Below are 15,333 nucleotides of genomic sequence, written 5' to 3'. Positions count from 1 at the left end.
TCTTATACGTAGACAATATCTTCAATTTGAACCTCAGAAATATCTAGAAAGTAGCAACCAATCTAGTTATGGAAAAAAACTGCAAAAAGGATCCCCTTTTTGCGTGAATCCTACCAAACTTTCAAAAACTGCTGATTGGATACTCATAATATGATGATTCCATAAGCACTTGCAGCATAAGCAGATTTTTGTGTCAAAAAACTGTTAATTAGACAATCTAGGGTAAGCTTATATACGGCCGTGGGGTAAACAATCAACTTTCACGTTTATACCCATGTTAGTTTTTCTTGGTTTTTTCCGTTAGTGAGGGTTGTTGTAAAAGCATTTGTTTACCCCACGACGACCATTTTTATACGAGCATCAGCTGATTTTGACAGTTGGTGAGACCGTACAACTAATTGCCAGCAATATTTAAAAAAAAAAGCTAAAAGATGCAAAGTGATAACTCAATTGCAGCAAAGGTATAAGGATAAACTTTAGGTTGAGTTAATTTCTTTTCATTAGATAAAGAGAGCTTTAGTTTCCAATCTATTCACCTTTCAATATATTCAACGCTCATCTACACTAAGCCCAACACTGAATAGTCGAAAAAAAAATAAGTCGTAGTAATTCTTCAAGAAATAAAACTATAAATCATCAGAAGGTGTAAAATTCAACAAATAACTTCACAAACCACACACAAACTTACGGTAAAAGCATTTGTTTACCCCACGATGATCATTTTTATACGAGCCACAGCTGATTTTGACAGTTGGTAATACTACTCAACTAGTTGCCAGCAACATTTTAAAAAAAAGAAGATTTTTGAAACACTCTACTAGAAATTCTAAATCCTCATTATCAAACAGAAATTTTTCAAATACTTGGAAGACTTTAAATTTAGTACCAAAATATAATTAGTTCTAGATAAGTTAACATAATTTTTTTCAATAACTCACTATGCACTCTAATGGATATTTCCACTGTAATTTATAAAAAGAAGAATTTGAAGTAAAAAAAATAAATTTATTTTGTGAGTGAAAATTTTGGTAGATCTATCGCGTAAAAATGTTTACAATTATTAGTGTTATCTATGTGGTAGAATTCATATAAAAATAGCCTTATCAATAGTGTCACCTTTATTTGTGAAAGATAACCTGGAGTACCTGGCTCGTCTAATAAACTGTACAATAGATAAGTAATTAATATGTGTAGTGCTGCCATGAGTTGTGCAGAGGGGATTGTGAAGTTTTTAGTTGCCGGAGCAAATCTAATTTTTGCTGTAAGTACTCCTACATTCAAATAAGAAATTTCTTTTAACAAGTATTTACAAACACATATGATTTGATTCAATTTACGTTATTGGGTAATTGATAAATATTTAGAAAAAGTAGTGGCTAAAGAAAATAATAATCTATCACTAGTTGTCCGCTAAATGGATAATTAAAACAACTAAATCGTGCGATTATCCGATGGACATAATGTCTTAATCGTTCTATAACATATTGTTATGAACAAGATCGCAAAATGGTTCCCTAGGCCAGCCCTGTCCAGCTAGTATGAAATTTTAATAATTCGGCGAATTCACGCGGCGTCTTTTACTTTTTTATAAATGGCGGAAGCGCTTTTGATGTTCCTTCTTAGAACTTTTTATTATAGCGAGCGGTTTATTCACAATATTTCTTTCAAATAATATCTAGAATTGTCTATTTATTTGTTTCTTTTTGTTCTAGAACTTTGTAGAATTCTATTTGTGGTATATAACTAAGTTTATTTAAATTATTATAAGTTAAGTGAATTATAGTATGTAAATGAATGAAGAACATGATTGTAAATAAATACGAAAAACGTTACTACTTCGCAGACATCCGATATACTTTAATTGGACATTGTTAATTTTGTTAAATTCTTGTTTTATAAATTTAAATGCAGAATTAGTTATATAACGAAGTACCTGAAAATTAACTCAAATAATTATGATTCCAAAACAAGGGAAAGACAACATAAAGCCACATCTTACTAGACCTTACACTTATTAGCTTGCTGCTCATCTTGTCCAAGTATTTGAAAAAATCTAATTACATGAACAGATCAAATAGCATTTTAAAAGAAACAAAAGTCATACCACAACATCAATTCGGATTCCAAAATAAACATGGCACAAGGCACACCGACTAATCAAAGAAATTGCTCAGCAGCCTTCTTGGACATCTCACAAGCCTTCGTCAAAGTAGTATTATAGTACAAATTGTATTTAATCTACTACTAATTAGCAAAACAGCATTGGGGACATTCTCTGATGATACTGCCATATTATTGTCCCACAGATATCCCACAGCTGCCTCAAGGAAGTTGCAGCTGAATCTAAACAAGATTCATTTATGGTTCAAAGTATGGCGTATTGAAACCAATGAATCCAAGTCCGTTCATGTTACGTTTACACTTGGAAAGGAAACATGTCCTCTTGTAAAAAATTAATGAAGCAAAACTTCCACAAGTTAAATACTTAGGACTTCACTTAGACCGAAGGCAATAAAAGCATGGTCAAGGCGGTATGGAGTTACGAAATTTAGCTCTGGAGGACAGCCAGCAATTCCAACATAGAGATCCTGCAGATTCCAAAACAAGGTACTGCGCACATTTTGAAGAAAAGCAAAAAAATACAAGGCGTTCATGAACTTAATAGAGATAGATTTGCTTATGGTGAATTCCATCACCTTCATCATGAACTTCGTAGTGATCCAATAAGATTTTTTCAGTTTTTAAGAATATCAGTGGAAAAGTTTAATTACATTCTGGGAAAAATCAAGCAAGAAAAATCAGTTATGCATTTTTATTTGTATGTTTATGATACGTTTATAGTAAATACAATAAAACGAAAAAAAGGACAATGCATGTAACTAGTAATGGATGCTTTGCAATCTACAAGCTTGTGTTCCTGAAGAATATTCTGGAGGCACTATATATTCTCTAGTTGGTTTTCTTGAGGATGTGTTTCTGAAGAATATTCTGGAGACACTCTATATCCTTGTTGGTTGAGGATGTGTTTCTGAAGAATATTCTGGAGGTACTATATATCCTTGTTGGTTTTCTTGAGGATGTGTTTCTGAAGAATATTCTGGAGGCACTATATATCCTAGTTGGTTTTCTTGAGGATGTGTTTCTGAAGAATATTCTGGAAGCACTCTATATCCTTGTTGGTTGAGGATGTGTTTCTGAGGAATATTCTGGAGGTACTGTAAATCCTTGTTGGTTTTCTTGAGGATGTGTTTCTGAAGAATATTCTGGAGGCACTATATATCCTAGTTGGTTTTCTTGAGGATGTGTTTCTGAAGAATATTCTGAAAGCACTCTATATCCTTGTTGGTTGAGGATGTGTTTCTGAGGAATATTCTGGAGGTACTGTAAATCCTTGTTGTTTTTCTTGAAGATGTGTTTCTGAAGAATATTCTGGAGGCGATGAAGCTCAAAAAAACGAACAAGATCGAAGCTCTAGCAGCGCGATGCGTTTCATCGCGCGACGTTGAGCGGCGGTCTTTTGCATTGTGTACACATTCATTTAAAATCTATAGCCAGAAAGATGTTTTAACACCGCTGGAGCGGCATCGCTCCACACTTACCGCTTGAGCGTTGCCAATGTGAACGCTCAAGCGAGGTGATTGTACAATTCAGTGACAAATAGCTTTACAAAGTGTCAATAGACCAGATAAAAGGTTATTTAATCGGAGTAGTAAAAGCCGGCGTCTTAAAATAATTAAACCATCTGTTTTAACAAATATAATCATGTAGTTATAAGTAATTTTCATTAACCCTACACAAAAAGTATGTACTATAGTACACAGATTGCTGAATAAGTGTCTCCACTGTTGATTGTAGTCCAGCTATCTAATGTCGTCTTCCACCTGAAAAATTTCCACGTAATCGTAGCAATCAAGGATAGTCATTTTATCACTTTTATTTCCTGGTGTTTATTTAATGATTAAACATAGATAATACGTCCTCACACCGCTTAATACGGTTTGGCTCGAAATGAGTAATACCAAACAAATAATCAGGAATCATCCAGATGAAGCAATCAAAAGTTGTGAAAGAAATATAAAATATAAATTGAAATTCGACAAACCAGATTCTCTTAGATATTGGATGTGTTTATGCAATAATTAATGAAATGACAAAATATTTTAGAAAACCGCCACAGGCCGATTGATAAGTTACATCCCATTTCCTTGGAAAAAAACGTTACGAAAAGTTTTTGCTAAAATTACATATTGAAGAAAGAGTATTGGGGAGAAAAAGACAAATCATTTAGGTTTAAGTTAACCTAATACTCTGAAGGGGTCGATATAATAATATACAGTGTGATTAGATTGAAAGCATGAAGTAAAACAAAGTAAAATACAGGGTATCTCGCATAAGAATCGATACAGAGCAAAGGCGTATAGGGGAGTCCAAAATATGACAATGAAGAAGTTTTTCATTTTTTTTGTAGAAAAATTATAAAAATTTTAGTAAAATAAAATAAACACGTGAAAGAATTGATAAAATATCTCAAGAAATTAAAAAGTTATGGGACTTTGAAGTTGCGTTTGCAAGAATAATTTTATTACATGCGGCGCTCCATCGTGTGACGTCATTTGACCTAGACGACGCAGAACGTATTCGCTGAGTACGTACGAATGTATTTGTTGTGTAGTTGCTTGCGCCGTTCGATTCGCATTTTGTTTATTACCCGATAACAGAAGTTAAAAAAAATGCCTACAAATATTGTATTGTTCCTATGTGTCAAAGCACAACAGTTAAAAATCCCAATAATTTTTTTTTCGTGCACCAAATAATATAACAACAAGGAAAAAGTGGTTGATTCCAATTGTATTTTTTTATTTAGCGCACTGAAAAAATATCAGAAAGCAGGAAAAATATTCCGTGTCCTGTTTTGAAACTGCCATCTTTGCAAACTGATTTAATTGGCCCTAAAAGCACTAATATGTGTGTGAAGATCATTTTGATGTTAGTAACTATTAATAATAGGTGCCTATTTCTGATCGATATACCTATTGAATCGTAAGTAGGTCCGGAATAACTAATTCAGTAAAAATAACTATATATTTTATGTAAATATATTTATTATCTACTTCATATGTATGTAAGCACTGTGAATATCGAATTTATTTACAGGTTGAAAATGACACAGAAAATTTAGTTAAACATCGACTAGTTGGGGGAACATTGAAGTTAAAAGCCAACATAATATGTCCTCATAAATTGACTGTCAAAAGGCGGTGAAACCTCAAAAAGAACGAGTAGCGTATGAAAAAAGACGTCGAATTGACTTTTATGAAAATCTATTAACAAAAGAAGTACCGTCGACTTCAAGTCAATCATCTTCGTTTCAATCTTTGGAAATGATTGTGAGTGATGAAATGGAGTTAGATGAAATAGAGTATCCGCTACCAGAGAGCATTATTTTTACAGAATCAGATAATCATCCCAATAAAAAGAGAAACAAAGGAGTGCAAACAATTGTAAGGAGGAACAGTGCGAAAAATACGGGAAATAAATACTCCCAAATTGTTTATGAATCTCCTCAGCACTCTCCATCGACAATATCGATATCTTCTCTAAGCAGTTCCCAATCAAAAGCATCAATATTTTCACTGAACAGTACAAGTTCAGTTAGCTCCTTCTCAAACACAATCAAGCCTCAATATTGCAATGATACCATAAACAAAATAACTAAAAACGTACGTAAATAAACAAGAACGAAGCAAGAACCCTAGCGCAACTCGGAAACTAATACTTGAATGATTCGTGGTGCGGTGATATTGAATAGGTCAAATGACGTCACAGGCGAATCAGAAACCACAGACGTTCCGTACTAAAATACGTAAACTTTAATAATTTATTCATTTATAGATGGATTTCAAAAATTTTTTCAGTGATTAATTACTTTTGATCTATATTTTAATAGCATCACGTTAAATATAATATTAACAACATCATGAAACTTCTCCATTGTGAGCAATTAACCTCCATATCAATTTTGATCCAAGGGGAATTATAGGTCTTCTAAAATAAGGCTCGATATTAGTAAAAAAAAATTTCCTCACAACCCTTTGATTCAAAAATATCAAATTTGGTCCACTATATGAAACAGTCATCAAGTAATCATCGAACCATATTGGGAGATGGATTAGAGTTGACCTAATTCCAGGAGAATTCCACGTTGTTCAAATTTTTCTGCATTTCAATTTTTTCCTTATGTAAGTTACACGATGTTCGACAGTATGCAATTCAATTAGAAATGTTTTATTGTGTTTTAATTTTTCCCGTACCTATCCCGTACCTATTTTCAATAAATAATTACAATTTATGATAATTTCCATCAGAATGTCTCTTTATGACGAACGGTGTTTTTGGCATGTATAATAATTTATGAATCTATACAGGGTGGGTGTCCCACGACGAATTAAAACTATCTGTATATGGTAAAATACTTCTAGTATTTTATTTATTATTATTTTATTAGTATTTTCAACGTGGATTCCCTTAAAAATATGAAAATTGTTTCTATTTGGTTGCTTTAGGCAAGATCAGGCATATATGAATCTATATTGAAAAAAAATTTTTTTTATATAGGGTGTGTATAAAAAGTGTTCAAAGTTTAACTTTATAAATATCAAATTTCTTCTTCATTGCATGTCTAAAAATTTACAGAAAATATTTAATATCTGGATAACGGTAAGGTTTAGGTATAGAAAAGTATGCATGAATTTCCTTTATTTTTTATCCTTGAATGCATTAAAATAGAAAAAACTGGGTAGTTATAATTAAAAAAATGAAAAAATTCAATATTCATGAAGTTAAACTTTGTACACTTTTTATACACACCCTGTATAAAATAATTTTTCAACATAGGTTCAAATACGTCTAACCCTGCTTATAGCAACCAGATAGAAACCATTTTCATATCTTTAAGGGTGTTCTCGTAAAAAAATAATTTACAAGGATCTGCAATTTTTGACAAAAAAAATTAATAACTCAAGAAGTATGTATTTTCCGAAAAAAGTTTTCAGACAAAAGTATACTATAATTTACGTAGATTTCAAAAATATATTAATATAAAGTATGCTCTATTGATATATATAATAACAAAGTCGGCTATCTTTAAAAATATTTTAGTTGAAATTTTGTTTTTACTATAAGTATTTTGCCATATACAGATAGTATTAACTCATCGTGGGACACCCTGTATATCTCCTAAGCCATAAATTTCATATTGTTAAACAAAGAGTACTTTTTGATTGAAAAATTCATTTTTTTATCTTTAGATTATACTGTCCTTGTATAAAAGCTACGGATTGTTAACCATAGGACATGAACCGCCCCCGGCTTCCAGGTAGTAGTGTAGATTTATTTATTTCATCACACTACATAAACATACGTAATCATTCATTAAAAATACATAATATTCGGCATATGACCCAGAAACGAGGAGTCGTATGGTCACTTCATCTATTCATTCCCGAATTTTTTGCATCAAGTCCCGGAACATCCTGTATAAAACCTATTTTTAATTCCGTACAGCAAATTTTCTTGAATCTTTGATGTAACACATACTTATGTTCTTTGTGCTTTTCGTTGGAACCTCATTTTATCGATATATCTCCTTATTCGCAGACACTCAGTAACATCTTTTAGACTCTCTTATGAAAACCTACTTGTTCACTAAATCTACACTCATCCTACTTTGTAAACATTAATTTTTAACTCCTTATCTATTATTTCTTCCTACTGTATTTTTTAAACCAAGTTTTGCTTCTTCGCTCTCATAATGATATATATCTTGATCGAGTTCCATGTAATGCCTCGTCACAATTCACTTTTTCCTTTTTCTGAACTTCGCTGTCCTTTACTTTTTACTTTTATTATCTCTAAGACTGATCTTAATATTCGGAAACTAGCACAGATCACATTCATTGTTGTTTGAAAACTCACCGAGTCAATTTGTTCGCAGTCATATGATTTTGAACGGTAAAAACTATTTGTTACCCTTAAACGACTGTCTACTGTTAAATTTCATGAGCTGCGTTATTGAAAGGTCACTGATTTTTGCCGTTTCTATACTCTTCGGTATTTCAGCTTATTGGTATTAAAATGCAAAATCCGCGTGATGGATTGAATTTTTGATAACTGCTCAATAACAATTTTAAAAGACCTAAAATCGATTTTATAACTAAATAAATATCATGAAAAAATTACACAAAAAACGAAAGTTTCCACCGAGAATTGAATGCGACGTTAGAAAATTGTGATCTGAATCTCGTTATGGGTTAGTTATAGTTTCCGAAAAGTCTTTCTGTAACCCATTGTGTTTTTGGTTATAAAACTTTGTTCTTTCTTTTTCCAATTCAACGATCAATATAAAACAAAGTTATAGAACCTCTTCAACGAAACTCATATCGGAGAATTGAATTATTATCATTTTTATTATTATTATCTATATATCGAAATATAATTATTTAAGAATCTTATGATTCAATGACGTTCATTCTTAGATAAATACTAAACTTAGATAAGTCCTACTTATCAGAAGGTATGAGTAATTACTGAATAGAAGATCAAAGAAAATTGTTTAATAATTTGTAGAATCACATAATGGCGTTTGGTGAAAGTTGTGTGAAATTTTACTTATCAGGAGCTAACTTTACGATTTCTGTGAGTAATTGATAAATCTTATTTGAAAATATATTCTTAATGTTTTCGATGAATATTTGATATTTTTAACACTCGAATTTCTGATAAACACCTTTCACGATATTCAAAGTTTCTCTATCTATTTCGAATGAAAAAACAAATAAACAAACAGACGAAAATTAGTTCTTTTCTAATGGATACAACTGGACTCTAGGAACCTCAAGAGCTCGCACGTGAAACTTTATTTATAGGTATCCAAAAAAACTGTATATTTACGAAAGCATCCAAAATCGATCAATCCAAAATGAAACGATGAATGGAAATATTTAAAGAAAAGGATACAGAAGGCGGCTAATAAAATAATAATACAGAAAATTAAACAGAGAGAAAAAGCGACCAGGCCAAAAAGAAAATATTACAGACTGGTACAGATAAAAATGACAAATAGTATGAATAGGAAAGAAGAAAAAAAGTGAGAGAAAATGTGTAGTGGAAAACAATTAAAAGGAATGGAGAACAGAATGAATTAAACTAAAATGTACAACTCCAAATAAAATCTAATAAAGTGCAAGCTGACCAGAAGACAATGTATATAAAAAATTAGGAGGCAAATAGGAAGAGTAGTAAGCAGGAATAGTAAATGCAGGAAACGATGGAGCAAGTTAAATTAACTCGGTTGTTGATATTTCTTCTTAATAAACTTGTTCGTGAAATGAATATCAATTTCAAACTGTTTTTAATCATTTTTTTTTTGTTTTAGCTTGGAGGACTCGCTCTTCTGATCGTAGGCATCTTATATAAGGTGAATTTCAGTCACTACACAGATGCAATTCCAGACGATTATCAATCAATAGGTCTAGCGCCTGTTTTGACCATCATAGTAGGATCTATTATATTTGTCATAGCTTTTTTTGGATGCTGCGGAGCCTTCAGAGAGAGCTCATGTATGCTAACCACAGTACGTATAGACAATATTTTAATTTATATATGTAGAGTTTATGCATGATTATCGCGTGCTTTTGTCTCTATATGATGCGTCAGATAATAGACACGTGCCATATTTCGAACTTCGAAACACCACGCATGCCTTAAATTGTTGCGCGAACACTACCTCTACCAAATTTGGGTAAAAGAAGAAAATCAGGATTATATTTAATACAGTTTCATTCATTTTCTTCTCCACCAACGACTAAATACCCCATCTTCATTTGAAAAATGTTTTCCAACTCGACAAAGCAGGATATACGATCTAAAATATGTTTGACATGCGCGGATCCGCGTGTTCCAAAACAATTTTGCTCGTATACAACTAAAAGAAATCGAGATCAGACTAGAAATGGCTCGAAAGGCATTTGTCAAGTAATCCTCAATGTTTGCAAACAGAAATCTAAACCTCCACGTCAGAATAGGATTCATGGAATGTTATGTGTGGTCAATACTTCCGGGAACTTGGACCTTGACAGATCAAATGATCAAAAAACTTGAAGCATTTGAGATGTGGACGCAACCTGAAGATACCTGGACTGCCAGAATCACTAACGACGAAGTACTAAGATGCATTGGTCGCTAAAGAAAGCTGTTGACCATTATTAAACAGAAATGTAAATCTCCACGTCCGAATAGGATTCATGGAATGTTATGTGTGGTCAATACTTCCGGGAACTTGGACCTTGACAGCTCAAATGATCAAAAAACTTGAAGCATTTGAGATGTGGCCGGATCCTGAAGATACCCTGGACTGACGGAATCACCAACGACGAAGTACTAAGACGCATTGGTCACTAAAGAAAACTGTTTACAATTATTAAGATAAGGAAAACATCTTACATAGGACACGACGAATACCTACTGCTACAGAACATAATGCAGGGCAGAATAGAGGGAAAGAAAGGCATCAGCAGGAAGAAGAGACGTGTTGCGAAGGACAGAGACGCATTTAAAAATATAGTCGCCAACCTGCAATGAGAAGAAGAAGAAGAACTCCTACTGAATAAATTCAATTTATACCTGGATCGTAAAATGTGAAACTTTCATATATTTAAAAAAATAAGAAATTAAGTCATTCCCAGGTCCAGACTCTTCAAGTTCTTGATCACGTAAATTCCCAATTTTCTTATTTTTGATATTTTCTTTGTGATGAATATTCTCATATAATGGTTTGTATCCCAAATTTTTTGCTGGAGGGATAGATGTAAAAAGAAATTTTTAATCGGTACACTTTTCGTTTGATATTGGCAATGATTCCAATTGCTGTTGATCCTCGTTCTTTTGGTACAATCAAGGGTTCTACACTCTCCTTCAATTTTTTTTAAATCTCATAGTAAATGGACGTTCTTCCGAACAAAAGTTAACCAACACATTTTTTGCTAGCTCACCACTTACTATTTACAACGTCTTTCCGAATAGTCAAGTTACTATCGGTATAAGCTTTCCAGTCTATTGATTCCACAAAGGACATTTCGTGGATATTCTGATGTTTGTCTCCTTTTTTTTCTCGTACTTCGGACAATTGTTTTCCAGACTGTCGGCCAGTTTCCTTTTCCGACTCGGTAGTTACAGTGGAATTCATTGGATTTCGATATGACCAACAACCAAGAACTTCAAATCTATGGTACAAATGTGGAAGTCAAAAACATTGTTGCACCAAATCTATTTAAATTTTGTCCTCCGCATCGATCACTGAAACACGGTATGCGACTAATTCCAAGAGGAAGTGTTGCTATTTCACGACTTAAATCGCTGCTGGTGAAAGAGGGCATTATTTCTAGAATCTGTTGGTACCAATAGAATATGCTGCATCGATCACTGAAACACGGTATGCGACTAATTCCAAGAGGAAGTGTTGCTATTTCACAACTTAAATCGCTGCTGGTGAAAGAGGGCATTATTTCTAGAATCTGTTGGTACCAATAGAATATGCTGCATCGATCACTGAAACACGGTATGCGACTAATTCCAAGAGGAAGTGTTGCTATTTCACAACTTAAATCGCTGCTGGTGAAAGAGGGCATTATTTCTAGAATCTGTTGGTACCAATAGAACATGCTGCATCGATCACTGAAACACGGTATGCGACTAATTCCAAGAGGAAGTGTTGCTATTTCACAACTTAAATCGCTGCTGGTGAAAGAGGGCATTATTTCTAGTATGTCTTGGTACCAATAGAACATGCTGCAACTAGTTTCATCCTTTACCAAAAGACGTAAAAGTTTCTTCAAATCCTTCAACGTTAGAGCTTGAGGTTTTTTTTATTTATACAAATATGGCATTGATCTTTTACAGGGTGGTGGAATCCAAGATTATATTCTTCATTTAAAATTTTTCGAAATGCATAGGGTTTGGCTACCTCACACATTAGATTAATGATGAGTGAAGGGTCTAGATATTTACGTTTTATGTCAAATTGGCTATAAAGTGATCCGCCCTATGTATCGAACTTTTTGATCGGATTTGATTGTATTTTCTTTTGTACTTTTGGTCATGGCAATGTCAACAACACCTTTACGAATGCCTAGTGTGTTTAGAAACGTGGTCTTGCAAACCTTCACTTTGTATTTGTAGATAAAAACAAACAGTATAGTTTTATCTTGATGCTTTAGTAGTAGTAACTTTTTTCACAACTCTACAGTACTTTCTAAAAACACAAAATCTGCCTTTTGGAAGCTATTTTTTGGACATATTATATTACATGCAAGCATGCTCTAGGAACAAATTTATTTGTGGTAGAAATATGAGCTTCTCCAGAAGAAACTACTTACCAGAACGAACATTGGATTGAACATGTACTCAGGTTATTTACAATATGTTAATTGAACAACTAGAAAACTGGATTTGGCGAGGTCTTGGTCTAGCAAGAACAAGGTAACTCAAAATAGCTGATTGTAGTAACAAGGATTTATCTGATTTAAAAGATACCTATTCATAAACATATTTAGCGCCTCCAATTGAAATGTCGTATGACTTATCTAGTTATAGCATTAGAAAGAACTGAATCATAACGCTACAAACCTTTATGTAACATTATTTTCCAAAAAAAGTCCAAGTTACCTAGTTGTTGTTCTAAGCCCTATCATTTGAGGCTTATTTTCTAATATTTCTTTGGCTATTTTTGTTCTAGTACGCTGTTATTTTACTTATCATATTCTTCATGCAAATTGCTATAGGAATATTTGTTATGGTGGAAGTGAATAACGAGGATACTTTCAAAACTAAAGTAGAATCAGCTATAACAAAGGTATTTACTCCGGTCATACAAAATACAGATAACACCACCAAAGAGCTGGTAGACCTCATCCAAAAAGAGGTAAGTTTCAATTTTGTATATATTTGTATAATATTTCATTTATCAAATTCTAATTTGAAAGCATAACAAACTATATAGTTAGAGAACTTTAGAAAATTCACAAAAGAGCCGCGTCACACTCATTTTGAACCCAAGCTAGATTTCAATTGAGCTACGCCAACCCTCTAGCGGGGAAGAAGAAAAAATTTCTGGAAGAAAGAAACAATACTATTGATATATAAATTGTATTTTTGACATGGTGTAGTCCATGAGTCCTTGGCCTTCAAGAATTTGAAGAAGGATTTGGAGCAACACAAATCAAAAACAACATTTTCAACAATTAAAAATTGGAGTTGTTTCGCTAGGGACGAGAATCATTAGAAGATGACACACGCGCGGGAGGTCCTGTGATGGTGACTACTCCAGAATACATTAAATTAATAAAAAAAATTTGTTGTCAGTTATCAATCTAAAAACATAAAACATTCCAGCAAAGACTGACATTTCCAAAACAAGTGCTCTAAGGATCCTACAAGAACATTTAAATACGAAGGTATCCTTCTGATTGACTTTAAGGAATCAGAAGCAGTGTAATTACGAACACTCAGTTTAACTGCTTTGCGCGTTGTCATTTTCTCGTTCGATCTCCGCGTTTATAATGATAAATAAACGGTTTTCTCAATCACGTTGCTTTGGAATCAAACAATTTCGATATTTTTATGTCTATAACGATATTTGACATAACTAAATAGACCTCATTGTTAATTGAAAAAGTGTGATTGAGCGAGTAATTTTCGCTCAATTTCTTCTTTGTAAGTGAAGGAAATAAACAATGTTGACTCTATATTTTTTAATTTTTTCGATTTAATTAATGAATAATGATCTGTTATGATCGCTCAGCTTCTGATCATTGTCGGTTTTAGACCCGAATCGAAGGATTCAGAGTGAGACAATGAGAATGAATTTCTCGTGGGTTCCATAGGGTTTAAGTTTTCGCAAACAAAAACCTTATCGATGACCGCAACTAACAACTGGCGGTATTTTCAAATTCAGTCTAAAAAAAAAACAAATGGAACATATTCCTGTTATCATGACTTCACGCCGACTGACATGATCCGAACTGTACAAATTTTTGTTATTGATTTTATGGAGATGTAATCCCTTATTCTTATTCTTTTTTCAGTTTAAGTGTTGTGGTATAAAATCTTCGAGTGATTGGACTACCCCACCGGATACTTGCTATTCAAATCAGAATTCTACAGGAACTTTATATACTCAGGGCTGTGCGGAAGCTTTTTACGAGTTTTTGGAGAACTCCTTGAAAATTATCGGAATTGTTATTTTGACCCTTTCATCTTTAGAGGTAAATACTAATAAATTTTGATAACAGTTTATAGAGTAAATATTTATGAGTTATAAACGGCGGAGGTATTCCGTCAGCACAAGAAATCCAACTTTTGTTCTTGTTTGTATTTTTTTAACCCATTAATGCCCAGAATGATGAACTCTTCCTGATTGAGATGATTGAAAAAAGTGTTTTTTGTTAAAAGTGAAATAAAATATGGCATAAAATATAAAAATTCTTTGAGTTTTTGAGAGTCGGTCGCTAGTGACCTCTTAGGGAGTCGTGATGATTCAAATGTTATTGTGATTATAAGGTGATGAATAATATTTTACCCAATATTTTTTTATTTCAGATAATTGGCTCTATATTTTCACTTTGCTTATCAAGCAGCATCAAAAATAGGGAAAGAAGATTTAGGTATTAAATTTATCTGTTATCATGGTTAGATAACGACAACATATTAGCAAATATTCGAACAAATCCAAAAATACACGAAACTTGTGAACGTAGAATATTTTATTGAACTATCAGTATTTGTAGACAAATAAATTTTGTTATAACACTTTTGCAAATTTCTTCAAATGATTATGACTTCCTAATGGAGAAATGTCTAACTACATGTACCAAATGCGACGCTCTTTGACGTCGTCTTCAGTTCGGTTCTCAAGCCCGAACGACGGGTGTTAAACTGCTCTGATGAGACGTAATAACGTCGAAACTAGTTAGTGCTTAAGAAACTCTCCTTGCAATTGCGAGCCATTGAGGATGTTAATATCGACAAAAAGATCGATTGCATAGACAAGATATCTAAATCCCCAACGCACTATTAGTTTTTTTACCACAACCGTCAAGGTCTCCCTCTAGGCGCGCAATCTCGTTATGTAGAAGCCAGACCTCGTATACGTCGTTTCCATAGTCCCATACTTTGATTAATGTTTCAAATATTCACACTTCTGTTCATTGATATACAAAGTATTTCAAAAAAAGGTGAACCCTCTCTTAGTTAGAAAACTGAAAGATATTTGCGCTTTGC

General features: G+C 33.0%; 1 protein-coding gene across 2 annotated transcripts; it reads left to right on the top strand.

The window, feature by feature from the left end:
* Window positions 1-965: 965 nt before the first annotated feature.
* Window positions 966-14,862, top strand: LOC130893598 (CD63 antigen-like). Of its 2 annotated transcripts, none has more exons than XM_057799820.1 (5): window positions 966-1,261; window positions 9,434-9,631; window positions 12,791-12,976; window positions 14,139-14,318; window positions 14,653-14,862. In XM_057799820.1, the coding sequence occupies exons 1-5, from the start codon at window positions 1,187-1,189 to the stop codon at window positions 14,722-14,724; spliced, it is 711 nt and encodes a 236-aa protein (XP_057655803.1). In that variant the 5' UTR covers window positions 966-1,186; the 3' UTR covers window positions 14,725-14,862. The 2 variants fall into 2 exon arrangements, with proteins under 2 accessions (XP_057655803.1, XP_057655804.1); XM_057799821.1 differs by lacking the exon at window positions 966-1,261 and adding an exon at window positions 8,534-8,694.
* Window positions 14,863-15,333: the final 471 nt, after the last annotated feature.

This window comes from Diorhabda carinulata, chromosome 5 (assembly GCF_026250575.1).
Source record: "Diorhabda carinulata isolate Delta chromosome 5, icDioCari1.1, whole genome shotgun sequence".
NCBI lineage: Eukaryota > Metazoa > Arthropoda > Insecta > Coleoptera > Chrysomelidae > Diorhabda > Diorhabda carinulata.
The sequence above is the reverse complement of the archived record's forward strand: the minus strand, read 5'-3'. Positions and strand labels throughout refer to the sequence as shown.